Source organism: Rhodnius prolixus, unplaced genomic scaffold (genome assembly GCF_049639745.1).
Source record: "Rhodnius prolixus isolate KJV_2025 unplaced genomic scaffold, Rpr scaffold_7, whole genome shotgun sequence".
Taxonomy (NCBI): Eukaryota; Metazoa; Arthropoda; class Insecta; order Hemiptera; family Reduviidae; genus Rhodnius; species Rhodnius prolixus.
In genome coordinates this window covers 36,179,578-36,196,894 of record NW_027411582.1, presented here as the reverse complement: position 1 = coordinate 36,196,894, position 17,317 = coordinate 36,179,578, and the positions used below count along the sequence as shown (strand labels likewise).

Here is a 17,317-nt window from a genome sequence, read left to right as displayed (position 1 = left end):
TTCCGAGTTTATTTCGAACAAACATTTTTTATTCTCTCTTTCTCTTTTATTTATATTCAGATGGTTACCTCAAAAGGTAATTTTAGATCCAGATAATAAATACTATTAAATTTAAATTTTTAAAAAGTAATTTTTATATTGTAAAATTAATATATGTATATACTTTTTGCCCAAATTCCAAAAAGTTTATTTTTAATTTTTGAAATTTGGCAATTCTCTATTTTTCTTCCTACATGTATTTGCTAGTCATTCAGAGATTGTAAAATCATTTGTAAATAAAAAAAAACTTAAAAAAACATTTTGTTCATTGATTTTTTTTTACTTCATTTATTCCTTTCGTAAAGGGATAGAGATGCTTGGAGAAGAAAAGGGAAAGAGCTCGCAGCGGACTCTGCTTTCCAGTAGGATTGGTCTCCGTGGGAAGTCTGACCATTACTCCCGTAAGGGAAGGCCTATACAAAGGAAAAGAAATAAAAAAATAATTATTATAATAAATAAATAAATACAAAATTAAAAAGGAATAAAAAAAATAATAAAATAAATAAATCAACAAAAATAAAAATAAATAAAACTTAAGTGAAAAGTAAAATGTTTTAAGTTTCATATTTCTTATATATTATTGATCTGTAGGATAAATATTTATTTTATTTATAATTGTACATATACGAGGGTCGTTTGAAAAGTCCGTGCAAAAATAAAAACTACTTAATTTTTTGGGGTAAACCTTTTTTATTTTTCAACATAGTCTCCTTTTAGGCTTATACACTTCGTCCAACGCTGCTCTAGTTTGTTGATCCCTTCCGAATAATAGGATTTGTCCAAGTCTGAAAAATAGCCATTCGTTTCTGCAATCACCTCCTCGTTTGAATAAAATATTTTTCCCGCCAGCCATTTCTTCATATTGGGGAACAAATAGTAGTCCGAGGGAGACAAGTCTGGAGAATAGGGGCGATGTGAAACGAGTTGGAACCCTATTTCCATTAATTTTGCGACCACAACAGCTGAGGTGTGAGCTGGTGCGTTGTCGTGATGGAAAAGGACTTTTTTGTGGGCCAATCGTGGGCGTTTTTCTTGCAGCTCGGTTTTTAAACGGTCCAATACCGATGGATAATATGCACCTGTAATAGTTTTACCCTTTTCCAGATAGTCGATGAGGATTATTCCTTGCGAATCCCAAAAGACAGTCGCCATAATCTTTCCGGCCGAAGGAACGGTCTTCGCCTTTTTTGGCGCAGATTCCCCCTTGGTAACCCATTGTTTAGATTGTTCTTTGGTCTCAGGAGTGTAGTGATGTATCCATGTTTCATCCACAGTGACGAAACGACGCTTAAAGTCCTGCGGATTCTTCTGGAACAGTGGCAAACCGTCCTTGCAACACTTCACACGATTTCGTTTTTGGTCAAGCGTGAGCAATCGCGGCACCCATCTTGCGGATAGCTTTGTCATGTCAATGATTTCTGGAGTAGTAACCTCAACAGGGCGTCCAGAACGTTCAGCGTCACTTGTGCCCATATGGCCACTCCGAAAATTTTGAAACCACTTATAAACTGTTCTAATCGAAGAAGCAGAGTCACCATAATGTTTATCAAGCTTCTCTTTAGTTTCCTGAGGCGTTTTGCCTTTCATAAAGTAGTGTTTAATCAACACACGAAATTCTTTTTCGTCCATTTTTTGAAAATCACTCGACTTCCTCGATTCAAACGAATGCCAAACACAAAGAAATAGACCGATCTGGCAGAAACTTCGTGTGTTTTCTTCCAAGAGATGCTACTAACTAAACATAACCTCGATACGCACCAGTGGTGCTATCTCTCTGACTTTGCACGGACTTTTCAAACGACCCTCGAATATATAAATATATTCGTATATTCTTTGAATAAAAATAGGCTTTATTATTATTATTCTTTAGTGAAAGAGAAGTTGCAGTTTTACCTTCATCTTATAGTTTCCTTTTGTCGATTTTTAATTGTTCACAAATTTTTAGACACTGCGTAAAAGAATTTGTTCTTAGCTAAACGACGTAATCAAACTTTTTACGTCTTTTCTAACTGATAGCCAAAGAGCTTTTCAGATGATTGAAATTCTTTAATCATGTTTTCGATTCTTTGAAGTCTGCTGGTGCTGGCTAGCTAGCGTGGAAGTCTTTGAAAGAATTGAGGGCAAAACCTCGAACATTTTTCGCCTGGCAATCGCTAGGCTAGGGGAGGTTCTATATCCAAATCTTTTTTGGTGTATTTTAAAGTGCCTAGTAACGCAGCCGACATAGAATTTGGGTACCACTGTCACAGTTTTTGGCTTATAAAGGAATTATTTCAGCTAAGCCAGGCAGCCATTCGGATGTTCATACACCTCTCTTGACGAACCACTGCTGTAGAGCATTAAGAGTAAGACGAGCGAGACACTTTCTTTTCAAGTGTTCAGTGAAAAAGTGGCAATTTGATGGAAAGGGAAGAAATGTAAAAGTAACAATGTAGCTGGAATCTTTGAAACAAAATCAAAATTAAAAATATCGATCTGGAATTCGATACACCTTACCACATCTTCGCCCAGTTACTCTAACCAATGGTCTCCATTACTCTTGAGTCGTAATAGTGTAGGCATACAGGTCAGCTCTGAGGACCTTTAATAAAAATAAAAAGAAGTCGAGATTAAGAAAAAAATTTATCTCCAGAATGATACTATGCATACAGCCAAAGATCAGGAATAAATAACTTACTTTCTTCGAAAAATCAATATGAATTATGCTTAATTGTATTTAATACTTCCGTAATTATCCTTGAATTATTGTTGCATTAACTATTTCTGCAAATTATTAACGAATTAAGTATTTATGAGTTGAGGAAGTCCTTAATTTTTTTTTCTCGCGTCTTTAGATTTGGGATTCACAGAGGAATTTTTAATAAGGGATATAAAGAAGGTAAAAAAATTGTAACTATAATAGAACTGCAAAACAAGTCATTTTTTTTACATAATTAAATAAAGCTAACGTTTAATTCAAATAAATACATATCAAAGTACAACAATATCACAGGCATTACGAGAAACGTTTTTTTTTTTAATGTTCCAAAAACAATTTTTTTTACCAAGGGCGCCATATTTCTTCTTTGTAATCTATATCATTTTTCAAATCACTTTTGGATTTATATTTAAATCTAAAAAAATAAAAACTTATCAAGAATAAAGAAATAAATCACTAAATGAATTAAACAAATGGAAGCAAAGGTTCTTACTCATTAATTTCCGGATGTGTACATAAATATTCAGTTAATCTTTGTTTTTCTAATATTGTCATATTTTCATACCCAGAAAGTATTTTTTCAAATCTTTCTTTAAAATTTTTCAAATAATTTTCATATCGAAGTTCTATTAATGATTTCATCATTTCAACAGTTCTTTCTAAAATGTCAGCTTTCTCTAGTTTGGAAGGTCTTATATCATTTCTAATAACCTGGAGAAAAAAAAAACAGCGATTTTGAAGTTGTTTCAATTAAATTATAAAAACCGATTAATTAAATAGCTGTTAGATGGAAAAAGGTGGACGTGAGAGTAATGCCTTTCCCAGATATTTTGAAAAAGCTGCCCCCAAATTAAATAATCAGATGGCCCTGGGTAAGATATACTAAGAACACTTAGTATACTATCCAGGCTCTTCAAGGTAGCCTCAGGTAGAGAACAGAGACAGCAGCTCTACAGGGCCATTCTACAACGCTCCCTAAATGTCGCTTCTAAATTAAGGGTTCCATGCTCTCCAGGAAATTCTGAGACGAGAGGGGTTCCGGTACTCAAGGATTAACTATGCCTTAGTGTCCAATACACCACTCAGCTCCTAATAAAGGGAACATTTTTTTCCTAAAACCTTATAAAAGTTAACAATTTTCTAGGAAAAGTTAAATAAAAACCCCCTCAAGGCGCGTGATACGTTGGATGTTCCGTGCTCTAGCTGAGGGTTCATTCATACAAATACAATTAACATTCACAAATACGATAACATTAACTGTCTCCTCATGTATAGGTGAGGAATCATCATCGAATCGTGAAAAACAATTCACACTATTGATGCGTTTTAAGAAACCCTAAGAGTTGGCATTTCAAGCTTTAATCATCAGTGAATTTTTATTAGACAAAATGGCCTTTCTGTCTTCGTATTATCTAAGAAGATCACTTTAAATGGAGAAAATTACCACAAAAGCCATAGGTTTTTATGTAATTAGTTAATAATTAGAAGTTTCAAAGAGCAAACATGGGTCATTTTCGTAAAAATCATAGAAAATGAAAACTATGTTTCAGGAAATACATTCACTTCAAGTTTAAAGATTTTCTTTTTATATAAATCGCACTTCCTGTTCGTCTATTTCCTTCAAACTTGAAATTATGGCAATGTTTTAAATGTAACTCGAATTATATTAGCTAGTGGCTCTGTAAACTGTTTTAAGGAAACTTAAGCGAGAAACTCAACAAGGCAGCAAGAATAAAGTTAAAAAAAAAGTGTAACTGCCGTTCATGCTGTACGAAGTTTAAAGGATATCCGTTAAGAGCCATTTTTATTTGAAATTATTTCAATACTTTCTTCTAAGAAAGTAAAAAAAAAAAACGAAATATACTGATTCTTTACCTCCTTAGTGTTTTCCAAAATAATTTTTTTCAATTCATCTAAACAGTCATTAATTCTTGCCCTTCTCTTTTTCTCCATTAATGGTTTCCTAACCTGGACATAAAAAAAAAATATATAAAGAAATGTACCACGTATTTTAAAGCCAAAACTGTCTTTTTAAATCATTGTAAGCTGGCTTTGAAAATAGCTGAAATTAGTAACTAGATAATTAAAAATAAATCATATCATTGTACATAAATCTCAGCTGTGTTAAGTCTTTACAATTTACGTTAAAATATAGCTTACCTTTCTTGCCTCAGTGGGCTGACGAAAAACTCTTAGAGTTGAACGCATGACAGTAATAGATTAGAATATGAACAGATCATCTCAGACTACTACCCTTATATATATAGGGCGCGTAGAACTGAAAGGGATCACATTTAAACCTCCCTCCCTTATTACATTGTAATGAACCCCTCATTATAAAGGTAGAGCGGATAAGTAATTGTAAGGTGGAATAATAAGCTTTATTGTTATTTATTTGGACTAAAAAAATTCTTTAAATTTTTGTTTATTTTTTTTTTTATAATATTAAATTAAAACCAAATTTTTGCTTATAGGACCTCAGTAGGACTTCTAAGATACGTTGTAAATTTTAATAAGTTGGACGTTAAGGCGTAATTGTAAAGCAGAAACTCCAAAGGCCACAAATATTGGGTAAATAAAGATTTAGGTTTGTCTTACCAAAGAAAGATTTTCTTTGAGAGTGAGGATCTTTGAGTAGTGCAGAGGAATTAGTAAAAGTAAAAAGTAAAGTAATTGCCTATTTTTTCAGGCGGGCTATACGTCCAACTACCAATTTTGGTATCTTGGACGGAGGCGACTAGCAAACATACTTTACTGTAAAATTCCTTTTATTTACCATTAAATAAAATCCAAGGCCTAGACCGGGAATCGAACCCTGTACCATAATACATATTAGCTCCAACCGCTCGGCTACAGTGGCGCCTAGTATAGACATATTTAGGGCCTAATCTTGAGCGCTGGAAAACCAAGGATATTTCGGTCAGGTGCCAAAATAAATTACTGAATAGGTATTTGAACAAAGCTTTTGATTTAAAAGTTAACAACGTAAGTTTGTCTTCTATTTTTAAGGGTTTAGCTAAATGGTTAGAGCCAGCAGTCAGGTCGCAGAGGTAACGATTTAAATCCAGAAAGCTGCCCTTAGCTTTCCTCTTCTTAAATCTCTTAACATCACACCCTGGCAATAAAGGGCAGTGTATGTTTTATCGAGCGCACTGAGAAGACTCCGGGCGCTAATGTCTTCAAAAACGGAAGGATTTATAATTATTGATAGTTTATAGTAATAGATATATATTTCACGGAATCAAGTTACCGACAATAACAGGTTATAATAATTTTTCTTGAAATAAGTTAAATAAATAATTTTAATCTAAAGTTGATAAAGCCGTTTTTCCATAGACAACTAACAGTGTACAGATACTAACGTATTTTGCATCTTCTCTCATAGTTCACACGGTATAACAGACTAAGAAGGCGTGTCAGGTCGACCTGCGTTCTTATTCGAACACAGGTCTTAGGCAATCATAGCTTCCTTTTCTTTCATGTCAAGTTCAGTTTTCTTTTTCTTCTTTTTTTTTTCTTCACCCTTCAGACGTTATTATTCTGCATGTAAAATGTAATATTATATTAGTTAACATTAAGTAATAATTGAAGTAGTGACCTTGCAAAATATCAATGAATCTTAGAAAAATTGTTCCCGTATTTGTCATTTTTTTTATCTTTTAATTTAGATAAGAATTAGCAAATGTTTATCTAAAATTATAATGTTAATGTGATATTTTAAATTTTTGTTCTGAATGAATGAAAAATAAAGTATGTGTTTGTCACCATCCAAACTCAAATATGGAACAACCAAAGAAAGTTTAAATTTGATATTTCGCTAATTTTGGGATACCATTTTTGACGCAAAGAATTTGATCAAATCAGTTTAAACGTAGGTACCATTTTGCTGAATCTATTTTTCACCCTTTTTTAAGTTTTCCTCTCAAAATTGGGTCCAGTGATTTTCTTTAAACCTAGCAAGTCTTTTCACATGCATAGAAGAAGTTCTACATTTATGTGAAAACTTTTTTTTTTTAATGGAAATGCCCGTCTTGATGTAGGCAGACTTTCCTGAAAAGTGTCTATTCACTATCAATAACATACTGTTAAGGGAATTTTCAATTTTTGAAATTTTCTTTTGTATTAAGTTCCTTTAAACTTTGCACGTACATTGCAATATAAAGGTCGATTTGATCTGCAACATTTTTTCAAGCAAACCTTGTTTAAACGGATTTTTGTAAAGGTACAGAGAAGTTCTTCTAAAAAGTTCAGTTTACCTCGTCTACCATTGTATAACATAGATTTTTGAGAATCTAATCCTTAACCGAAATTCCGTAGGGAAAGATGCTTCTTCGATTTTCTGTAATTAAATGGACAGCTACCTAATGCTTCATATGCACTTTGGTTTGAAACTTCTAATGAGTTTGCGGTAAAAATGTGAAGTCAGCCCCTCCAATAGAATTATTATATTATAAGTATAAAACAGAAGGCAACTTTCTCTTTATTACAAAATCTAAGTTTCAAAAAAATGTTATAACAACCAGAGGCAAGAAAAAGTCGTGTGAGTTTTATTGATATTATTTTTCTATGACCAAAAATATGTCAGTAAACAAACTTTTTGCGATGTACCTGCCTTAACCTGAATATATTTCCTGTTCATTGTGTTTTATTGAACAGACCTACAGATCTCACCTGAATATGCTTTTGTCAGACATCTTATTTTGTTTCTTACCTCTATCTTTTATAGCAAAGTACGGTATTACATAATACTGTAACGGTCTATCTTTCCGTTAATGTGAATAAAATATAAATAAATAATTACCATTCTTCTATGAAATTTTGATGATGTATTTCTCAATGAAAATCTTTCTTAAAATAATTTCAGTATTTTTCTCGTAACCCGGGAATCTAAGGTGTTCCGGAGATGGCAGAAGTTTCCTTTTTTTACTCAACTTCATAGGTGCTAATAGGTCACACGGGTGGAACTGGAACAGGCTCTTCTTAAGGAGTCTTGGCCTCACAGCCTAACAAAACAAATAATTACTTATACTGACACGCTCATTTAACTCATTAGACACCATCTATCATTCAAAAGAAGTCATCATATTAGGACTAGCAGAGAAAACTAATTATGTTTAGCGAATGTTATATTTAATCAAAACTTTAGCTTATCATCTTACTCAATCTCGCAAGTACACTTGACACGTCTATGAACAATCACTTACATTTGAAGGATCACAATAAAATTTTTAAGTCAAAGAAGATTTACCTCTAAAGTCTACCCTATCCGAACTCAGGACGCTCAAATCTATGATGCTCCACACTCTGTAGTTAAATGAAACGGAAATTTTATTAAAAAAAAAAAAAGCCTAAACAAAACTGATTCAGCATTTACCGAACTTGGATGAAAATCGGAAAACTGGTCAAAAGTACTAAAATAAATCTTTTCCTGACAAGAAAGGAACTTTTCTTCACGCTACCGTTCCGAAAGAAGGAATTATTTCGGGACGATTGCATTTAAAGACCACAAAAACCTGTCAAAGAGCATCCTATGACGGATAAAATCTTACATTTCAAATCATCAACACGCGAAAAGTATACAAATGTACAATAATCTGAAAGAATCCTAAATTAACATCATTTCACTTAGAAAAATCTACAGTACTATCTTAGCAACACTTTAGAAAGGTGAGCAGTTTGGAGAACAAAATACTAACGATAATTCCACTTTATTGCTTCCGTAAATTTTATAAAAAACAAAAAACTCAAACACTGGACAAAAATGAGACAAAAGATTTCTCAGAAACAACCAATGCTTTAAATTAGAAGCTGATTGAAACAAGTTCCATTAGATGGGAACCTTCATATCATGCATAAGTACTTACACATTGCACGGTGTTACTCCTCTAAAGGACTTGTATCTCCTCATTTCATTTTTCCCAAGGTTTTTAGCCGTTAGGAGCCTCCTTTTCAATTCAACCCGATGGAAGAAGGTCTTCCTCGTCATTCAGAATCAAAGAAGAGGGCATCTTGGAATTCCTGCTTCTCCTTAACGAGGGAAGATAGATGATAGATGTTCTCAAGGCATCCTTTCCATCCAATCATCTCAATCACCCTTTCTTTATTTAAGCCTAAGCCGAACGTCCAAATATAAATCAGTTCTTCGTTTTTCCATATCTTCCAATCGCAATTTACGTACTTCGGGCCAAAGATTATTCGCAGAACTTTTTTTTCCCCTATACCCCTTGCAATCTTTTCATTATTTTGTAGGATACCTAATTAATACTGTTCATTTTTTTAAACTTTTACAGTTTACCATTTTACTGAGACAATTTCTTGGTAAGGTGACGTTTTTTCTAATATTTCATAATTATGTTCGTCTGTAAACTATGTAGGTATATATACTTATACTGCACAAATAAATCCAAGATAATGTAGATAACAACGAAGTATATTAGGTTACTTATCTTGTACGCTCAGGCATATCAGGTTACATCGTTAATTCTACAAAAAATTATAGCAGTATGTTTTAAGTTAAATAAAATTAATTTTATTGTATTATTTGACAAAAAATTGTAATGTATATTTATTTTGTATTATATTCAATATTATATTTTCAATATTTGATACATACCTCAGAAATTCTCAATGCAAAAAGTTGTTGGCTGCACTGTTTTAAGTTCCTTCGTTTTCATTGGTTGGCGACTTAAAAAGAGTTACGTGTTCAAACCAAAAAGATTAAATGAATACTATTTTTTAACGAATAAAATGAATTAATTTTACAATTATTATGTTTTTTATGGATAATATGAACTATTTATGGTAAGTAACTTGCTCAAATGTATTTATTGTTGGTTATAGTTCATGTTAATTATTGGGATTTTTAGGTTTTAAGTTTGCAAAAAAAACTGTTAAAACGGTACAATGTTTCAATACTATTTGAGTATTTTTCTAATAATAGAAGGTAAAGAGATTGTAATACATTTTTCTTCGAGATTTATGTTTCATTTGAGATAAACTGGAAAAATTCATAAATTGGGATTCGAATCGTTCTGAATTTGTTCTCGTAATCTTCATAAGAAGCACTGCAATACTTAAAATATTCTATTTTGTGTTTTTATTGGAATTTTTAAGTCTCCTTGAAATTGAAAAAACGTTTTTATAACGTTACTAATTTAAAACGTAACTAATTTCTAGACGTGAGTCTAGAAATGCCCCTTTAAAAGATATGTAGAGCTTTCAGTTTTTACCTTATTTTAATTAAAATGGTTCTAATGTAACACTACTTGCTGGTCACTACATATAACAAAAATCTGTTACTTCGGAGGGGGCAAAAAATGTGAAAACTTTTCGAGTATGTTCACAGATTTTTTTACGTTTAGTATTTTTTGATGCTATAATTTTCCCTTAATATTTTTGAATTTAATTAAAAATTTGATTAACCGAACCAATTTAACTAACAACCTTTTTGATTACAGTTAAATTAAAAATACCCAATTAACAAAAATGGTGCCTCTTCCAAACCCACATTATAGACTTAAGGTTAATTTTCATATATCAGGCAAGAGTTAAGTGGAATAAATAAGATTTCCTTTCTCTTCAGAGTTCGAAACTTTTTTTTTTTATATAAAAAGAAGCCATAATAATCATAATAAATAAGACTTCTACAAAAAAATATTTATAATTTAAAAAAATAGAACAGATATTTTTCAAATAACCCACTCTTATTATCAATTTTTTTTTTTTTTTTTTTTTGCTTCAATATGGTATTATTTAGAGAGTTTCCATAAAAAAATTTATGGTTTTGCCCCCATTTTTAAATTCACAATAAATTAATTATTCCTTTTTTTCACCACATGAACTTAATCTGAAAGTGGCTTGCAAAAAAGCACGAAATTCTGGTGAATTAGTGAAAATTTTTGAAGACGATGGATCTTCTGGAGAAATTTCATCTAAAGTCTTACTGTTTTTAACCTTTCGTCTTAAATGGCCAAATTCTTCTTTTTCACTATCGTCAAGTTCTGCAGCATCCCTAGAGCAAATAGCCTTCAAAGTCCTTATATAATAATTATGTAAAAAAATAATCTTGCTTACTTTATTTGCTTTTCTCATATATTAAATACAGTTCCCATTTATTTTTTAAAACTAGTTGGTGAGTGAAGTTCTTCTAGGAAACTTGTCTTTATTGGCTAATAAAGCCCAGATGAGGGCTTTATAAACCAATGATGAGGGCTGGACCCAAGCCGAAGCATTGGCATACAGAGAGTTTAAAGGCATACACTCAACAAAATAATTACAATTTTTAAAAAAATTCGTAATTTTATTCGTTCGTACGCAAACTTTGTTTTTCAACATGGAGCTTATATCTCTCTAGATGGTGTATTTAATGAAAGTTTTAAAAACCAAAATTTTATTAGGATGAAAAAATAATAACTGCCCCAATTTCACTCATGATATATTTTTATTATGCCGAGCTTTCGATCTAGGGACTAAGTCATCTTCAGGGCTGTGGAACATATTTACAGTGTGTTACATTGAGTAAATGTGTTACATTTACACACTGTAAATATGTTCCACAGCCCTGAAGATGACCTAGTCCCTAGGTCGAAAGCTCGGCATAATAAAAATACATCATGACTGAAACTGGCAGTTATTATATTTTTTCTTCCTACTGAAACTAAGAATCAGTCACCAGAAATAATGAACATTAATCAAAAGTTTATTATTTACCTCTGATCGTAACTAGATTCTCTATTTTCCTCAATATTCTGTAGCCATTCACTTCTTTGTGACTCCCAGGCATGATCGTCTGTCAATAGCCCTGAAGGAAAGTTTGTTGTTTTGCTAGAAAAATGAACAGGGAAGAACATTATAAGGAAACTGGATCTTCTTAGATTTAAATTTTACTGGGGTCTGCTTGCATATCCCAGATTTTAACTGGGAACAAATAAAATACTTCCCTAAAACTCCAACATAAAAAATTAAAAGCAGCAATTCCTCTCACTGTAGAATGTAATAAGTTATTATTAAATAACATAATAAACTGATAGAAATGCTCCTCACCTAGCCGTCTCTAAGAAGCTGCGAATCAATTTACGTCCTTCTAAAGATTCTTTAGTAGCACATTTAGTCTTTGTTACCAATTCAGAAGCAACTTTAACAGCACTGTCTCTTTCAGCTTTCATATTTCCCATCATCTCTTTAAGAAATTTTATTTCCGATTTAGCCTCATCCAAACGTGATGACAAATTCTGTTGGTCACGCAAGGCTGAATCGGCTATACGATTTTCTCGTGTCACAGCCTCCAGATCTTTGGTTAATTGTGATTTATCCTGTAATCGGCAGTTTTAACAACCAATTAAAAATGCTAAAGGTACATTTAAAAAGATAGCTAGGTAAAAAAAAATGTGAATACAGTTGCTTTTCTCCAAATAAAGCACTGGTGGGTGACTTATCTGTGCGTCTGCTAAACTTAATTTTCTCAGACATACGTCGTATAACAATGTTTACCAAGTTTCTTATTACATATCCAAAAATTTTACTTTAGCTTATACTTTCACCTGCTAAATTAGTCGAGTTGAATATTAAATCAGGTGACTTAAAATCACTTACTCTCCAAATTAATGGGAAAGGTTTGGTGCTTGAGGAAACGGATGCTCTCTTCGGAATTTCCTCGCTTCACCTTTGCCTAAACCTAAACTATAGCACTTAACTGATACCCTTTTTCTGGTACTCAAATACGGAGGATTTAGCGCGGATTTTTTTATTTTTCACAGTTTACAAAATTATCGTGCAATTGTACGTTTCCCATACGGGTTCACGTAACAATTATGGCTCATATTTAGTACATCCTGCATAACTACTAATAGTTATGGTACTAACATAAGCAGTAGCATGCTATTGATTACTAAACAAACCATTTTTTTTAAACTATAATGTGGAAAACGCCGACTTTTGGTAAATCCTAGTTCATAGCAAAATCTATTAATGTGGACTTGCAACTGAGAGGTCCAAATTCAAAATCGACCAATAACATAATAGAAAAAAGAATCATTTTCTTAATACATACAATTTGCGCTTGTCCTAACTGTCGTTGTAAAACATTAATTTCTTTTTTCATTTCTTCCAGTTCAAGTGATGTATTCAGTTTTGTCTTCCTCAATTCTTCATCAGTGCAGGATTTATCACGTTCTATAACTTCCATCGTGGATTCCAGGTCAAGACGAGCTCTAAAGTAAGCACTACTGTTATAGTAATCACATTAAATATTTAATGAAAACATAATATTTTAGAAAGTACAGCAAATAGAGCAGCTTGCTAGATGAAAACTATCCTTTTCGGAGATAAGAGATGATTCATTATAGTCAAGGCCTCCGTCCCCTTTGAGATGATTTAAGGAATCGAGACCTAGGCTTTCTGATCATTTATTTTTACAGCAATGTACCGCAATCTTTTCTCGCCCACGGAACACAAAATTCTCTATTTATTTCCGTGCAGATTCACAAAAAAGAAAAAGTTTTCAGTTTAAGACTGAACAAGCATTTCTACGATTAATGGGAATACTTTGGCGCGTATTTATGCAATTATTTTCGTCTTAGAATTCTATTCTGTTTAACTAAAGAAGAAGTGTTGTACCGGTGCTTCGGAATTACCTCCATCAATTGCGTTTTTTTAGTAACGAGCTGAACTGAACTTCACCAAAGCAGATCTTTTAATCTTTATGCACATGAAACAAACCATCTATAGGTCTCTTGCGCCAATTCCTTCCAAGATATTCCAATTCATCCAGTTTAGAAGTTTAATCACCAAATGTGCCCCAGTGTGGGCTGATAGCCGGCAGTTACTGATAAAGGTAACCTCTCCCTAATCCTAATGTCAACATATCCTGCCCTAGAGGGAATAACCTCCTCCGTCAACGGTTGCATTTCGTGCAGAAGTCTGCCATATCTATAACTTTTACCTTTTTAATGAATTTTTAGGATCACAGCAAACCTTTTACCAAAGAAATAATTCACTAGAGTGGACAAAAAGCAACCATTTTCACATATTTTCTGTTTCAATTTTCTATTAGCGTTATATTTTCAATATAATTGGTTATAATTTCAATTTTTTTTTCAACGCTCTTACTTTGAATAGATCTCTGAAGATTATTTTTTTCTAGAAATGTCTAGAAATTAAAAAAATCTGAAGTATTTGAAAACTAACTTTCTCGCAATGTCCAATTCTTCTTTCATTGCATTTATCGCTATTTCAGCTTCTTTCAGTTTTTCTTTTAACCCGTCTGCGTCACTATCATAATCAGATAACTCTAAGAAAGAACTTCTCCTGTGAAGAAAAAAACTTATGAGTACGTTTTCGCTTATAGAGACGTATTTTTTTGGTAGGGTTTGGCTACAAGATAAATTAGATAAGACTGTATTTAAGCAGATCAGAGTTAATTAAAGTTACATGAATTATATAAATATTAATACATGAATTAACTAATAAAATATAACCTACGATAATACATGGTATACTATAATTGTTAATAATGCAAACTATAATATAAAAAATATATACAAAACGTTACTTTTTTGTACTGAATACATCATTCCCTTGCAGTGAAAACATTTGTGGCCCTTTCCATAAATTTGTAATCCAGCTGTTATTTTCTAAATCATCCGAGAATAGAGATTTTCTTGTTCTTTCTATTTCATTCCTGATTCGACTTCTAGTTTTCTGATTAACAAATAACAGAATCTGTGGTCTACAATTTCATAAAATTGTAATTTTCCCCCCCCTCTTGATTGGTTGTATAAATTTAAGTAAAGATTAGTAATTTTTACATGTTCCTTTAAAACAGACCTCTTCAGAATGACTCCAACCTCCTAGCCACCCTGAGGAAAGACGTTTCTCGGCAAATGTTACAGGTTTCTATAAGAGTGGTTAAACACTCTAATTTGAAGAAATCAGTTGGTGATTTTGGCGAAAATCGAAGGAAATTAGGGGAAAAAACTTTTTTCTTTTTCTTTTTTTAATTTATTTTGAACGTTAAACCTAATGGTTTATAGATAGTAATCTACCTGCACTATTAGTAACAATGACAAAGCTACTGTCACTATAACACACAAACTAACTAAGGGGAGAAGTTTCTCAGCGTCTAATGCTCCATTAGTAATCACAAGGATTAACTACTCTCTTCATCAGAAGAGAGGAAATCGCGAGGCCAATAATGTTTTAATCACCTAGAGCACGGGTCGGCAATGCGCGGCTCGCGAGCCGCATGCTGCTCTTCTATCCAAATTGTGTGGCTCTTCAGCCTGTCCAAAATATATTGTATATTTTAATTCAATTGAAACAAATGAAAATTTCATTAATTAAAGATATTTTTTCAAAAATAATTTTAAATGCGATAGGTTCGAAATTGAATGAAATTATACAATATTAAAATAAAGTACTTGATTTATATTGTAAGACTGCCGCCTTTTCATTCGTTATTATTTATTTGTTTATTTACTTTGCAATATGTGAAAATAAATATATAAAACATTTAAATGTTATTGAATATCATAAAATAATAATTTGCGAATACAAATGATCTACAGAGTTTGTTTACACTATCATCCTTGCGGCTCTTGGTAAGAATTATTAAAATTATTTAAGGAGAAATGGCTCTCTACTTAAAATAGGTTGCCGACAGGGGCGGCTTAACCTGTAGTGCAGGGTGTGCAATGCACACGAGCGCCGCTCCCTGAGACAGCTAAGAGCATCGTTTTGGACCATCAAGGTACAACAATGATATGACAGAAGCGGCCAGCCAGCGCAGTGGCGGCAGTTATCAAACGCGAGCGCCCAATGGGCGGCTTCTTTTTCGAACATTTTGTTTCAACTCAAAGTTAATAGTTATAGCCGGTGGGGGGGGGGGGGGGGTCAGGCCTAGGGGTCGCCAGGGTTTCATTGCATACGGGCGCTACACGAGCTAGAGCTGCCCCTGGTTGCCGACCCAGGGGTCAGGACCTAGAGGATGATCTGGTATGTGCTGAGATGATAAACGACGGGCAAGAAGACTAGAATGAAACTGTTAGTTTTTCATTAAAGTTTTTAAAAAGAGTTCGAGCTACCTGACACTAAAACGGTATTTCTAAGTTAAATTTGAAACGAAGGCGTTAACGATGGTAAGAAGAATTTTAGGCCAAAGAATTTGTATTCGTTGAAGATTGAAGCGTTTCATTGAAACTTACTCAGGAAGATTTTAGTCTAGACATGTATAAATTTGAGATCATTTGTCGAGTAGTAGTTAGCTTATAGAATACACACCAACTTTAGAATAACAATGTAAAAATACTATATTATCAATAAGCCCTGAAGATGACCTAGTCCCCTTAGGTAGAAAGGTCGGCTAAACAACAAGTAATGACTGAAATTAACAATATTCTTCCTTCCTTCCGCATTAATGGATCATTTACCAAAATCAATGGAACAATTACCCTGTTTCTGTAGGCTGATATCAAAACGCAGATCATGATGAGTGTTAAAAGGACTAAATATATCCCACGGGATACAATCAACGATATCCATTGTGAAAATGTTACGCTATTTGCTGAAAATAAAAATAGATTACAAAATTTAACTCCTTGTAAGTGTAAATTATTTTATTCAGTATTAAATTGAAAATTTAATAAAAATTTTATTACTCACAGGATTTAGTTTCATATTTAGTAGTTGCAGAAACACAATAAAAGCAAAAAGACAAAATTATAAATAACATTTTTTGTAATTTTTTAAATTTATTTTTATTTTTTAACTTCCCCTTGCACAACAGATCTTCATTTTTTTTTTTTTTGTTAATTGTCAGTTATTAATTTTTTTTTTTGTGGATTCCTAAGTTATTAACACTATCATTTTTAAAAAATAGAGTTAAAACCTAGGCTTCGAAGTAAATGTTTTATTTTTTTGTTGTTTAAAATAAAGAATTAGAGCAAACCTCATATGATTAGTTTACATACATATGATTCAAAGACATTTTTTTAATTGAAATATTTTTTTTTTTCATTGAAGTTAATGACTGTATTGTTTGTTTGTTAAAATCCATTCGTGTGAATGTTAAAACAGTAAGAATCTACAAATTGTCTAATTAAAAGATAATATTAATAATAAAAAATCTTATTAGATTTTTCACACTATTTTCTCTAACTAAAATACTCACTTTCTAAACTTGCACTACTTTTTCAAATTCGTGGAATGACTTAAAGTGGAAACCTGTGTCTGAAACTGAATAATCACTTTGCAGCAGTAATGAAGCAGAAAGATCTTAATTCTACTTATATGTTGAGATGAGATCAAATTGTATTTTGAATATTTTTGTAGTTATTTTATTGTATAAAAATTAAAAAGCTCAAAGTATTTCATAAAAAGTATCTATTCATATAATTTGTAATTGAAGAGCTTGTGCAAAAAGGAGTTACCTACAGTTTTTTTTTAAATTTTCAGTAGGGACAAAAAACTAAATATGCTTTAAGATGTACGAGGGTCGTTTGAAAAGTCCGTGCAAAGTCAGAGAGATAGCACCACTGGCGCGTATCGAGGTTATGTTTAGTTAGTAGCATCTCTTGGAAGAACACA

The 17,317-nt window shown here is 32.3% G+C and overlaps 2 protein-coding genes across 4 annotated transcripts; both read right to left on the bottom strand.

Annotated features, from left to right (window-relative positions):
* Positions 1-2,940: 2,940 nt before the first annotated feature.
* On the bottom strand, positions 2,941-9,520 carry LOC141447556 (transcription factor HES-2-like). 2 transcript variants are annotated; one of them, XM_074115223.1, is made up of 7 exons: positions 9,351-9,520; positions 8,602-9,220; positions 7,539-7,740; positions 6,100-6,277; positions 4,613-4,705; positions 3,231-3,448; positions 2,941-3,152 (listed from the first exon to the last, which is right to left on the bottom strand). In XM_074115223.1, the coding sequence occupies exons 4-7, from the start codon at positions 6,118-6,120 to the stop codon at positions 3,080-3,082; spliced, it is 405 nt and encodes a 134-aa protein (XP_073971324.1). In that variant the 5' UTR covers positions 6,121-6,277; positions 7,539-7,740; positions 8,602-9,220; positions 9,351-9,520; the 3' UTR covers positions 2,941-3,079. The 2 variants fall into 2 exon arrangements, with proteins under 2 accessions (XP_073971324.1, XP_073971325.1); XM_074115224.1 differs by lacking the exons at positions 8,602-9,220; positions 9,351-9,520 and adding an exon at positions 7,986-8,552.
* Positions 9,521-10,440: 920 nt separating this feature from the next.
* LOC141447552 (uncharacterized) lies at positions 10,441-16,669 on the bottom strand. Of its 2 annotated transcripts, none has more exons than XM_074115212.1 (8): positions 16,394-16,669; positions 16,183-16,295; positions 14,286-14,434; positions 13,922-14,041; positions 12,786-12,945; positions 11,780-12,048; positions 11,447-11,560; positions 10,441-10,748 (listed from the first exon to the last, which is right to left on the bottom strand). In XM_074115212.1, the coding sequence occupies exons 1-8, from the start codon at positions 16,461-16,463 to the stop codon at positions 10,553-10,555; spliced, it is 1,191 nt and encodes a 396-aa protein (XP_073971313.1). In that variant the 5' UTR covers positions 16,464-16,669; the 3' UTR covers positions 10,441-10,552. The 2 variants fall into 2 exon arrangements, with proteins under 2 accessions (XP_073971313.1, XP_073971314.1); XM_074115213.1 differs by having other exon boundaries at positions 10,594-10,737.
* Between the last annotated feature and the right edge of the window lie 648 nt (positions 16,670-17,317).

What these genes read in the sequence shown, in the direction of transcription:
- LOC141447556 (XM_074115223.1), bottom strand. Translation starts at nt 6,120, where the DNA reads ATGAGAGAAGATGCAAAATAC. An exon ending in TGAGAGAAGATGCAAAATAC is followed by an intron (nt 4,706 to 6,099) that starts GTTAGTATCTGT and finishes TTTTATGTCCAG; the next exon opens with GTTAGGAAACCATTAATGGA. An exon ending in ACACATCCGGAAATTAATGA is followed by an intron (nt 3,153 to 3,230) that starts GTAAGAACCTTT and finishes TTATTTTTTTAG; the next exon opens with ATTTAAATATAAATCCAAAA.
- LOC141447552 (XM_074115212.1), bottom strand. Translation starts at nt 16,463, where the DNA reads ATGTTATTTATAATTTTGTCTTTTTGCTTTTATTGTGTTTCTGCAACT. An exon ending in AGTTAGGACAAGCGCAAATT is followed by an intron (nt 12,049 to 12,785) that starts GTATGTATTAAG and finishes TGCCGATTACAG; the next exon opens with GATAAATCACAATTAACCAA. An exon ending in GAATCTAGTTACGATCAGAG is followed by an intron (nt 10,749 to 11,446) that starts GTAAATAATAAA and finishes TATTTGCTCTAG; the next exon opens with GGATGCTGCAGAACTTGACG.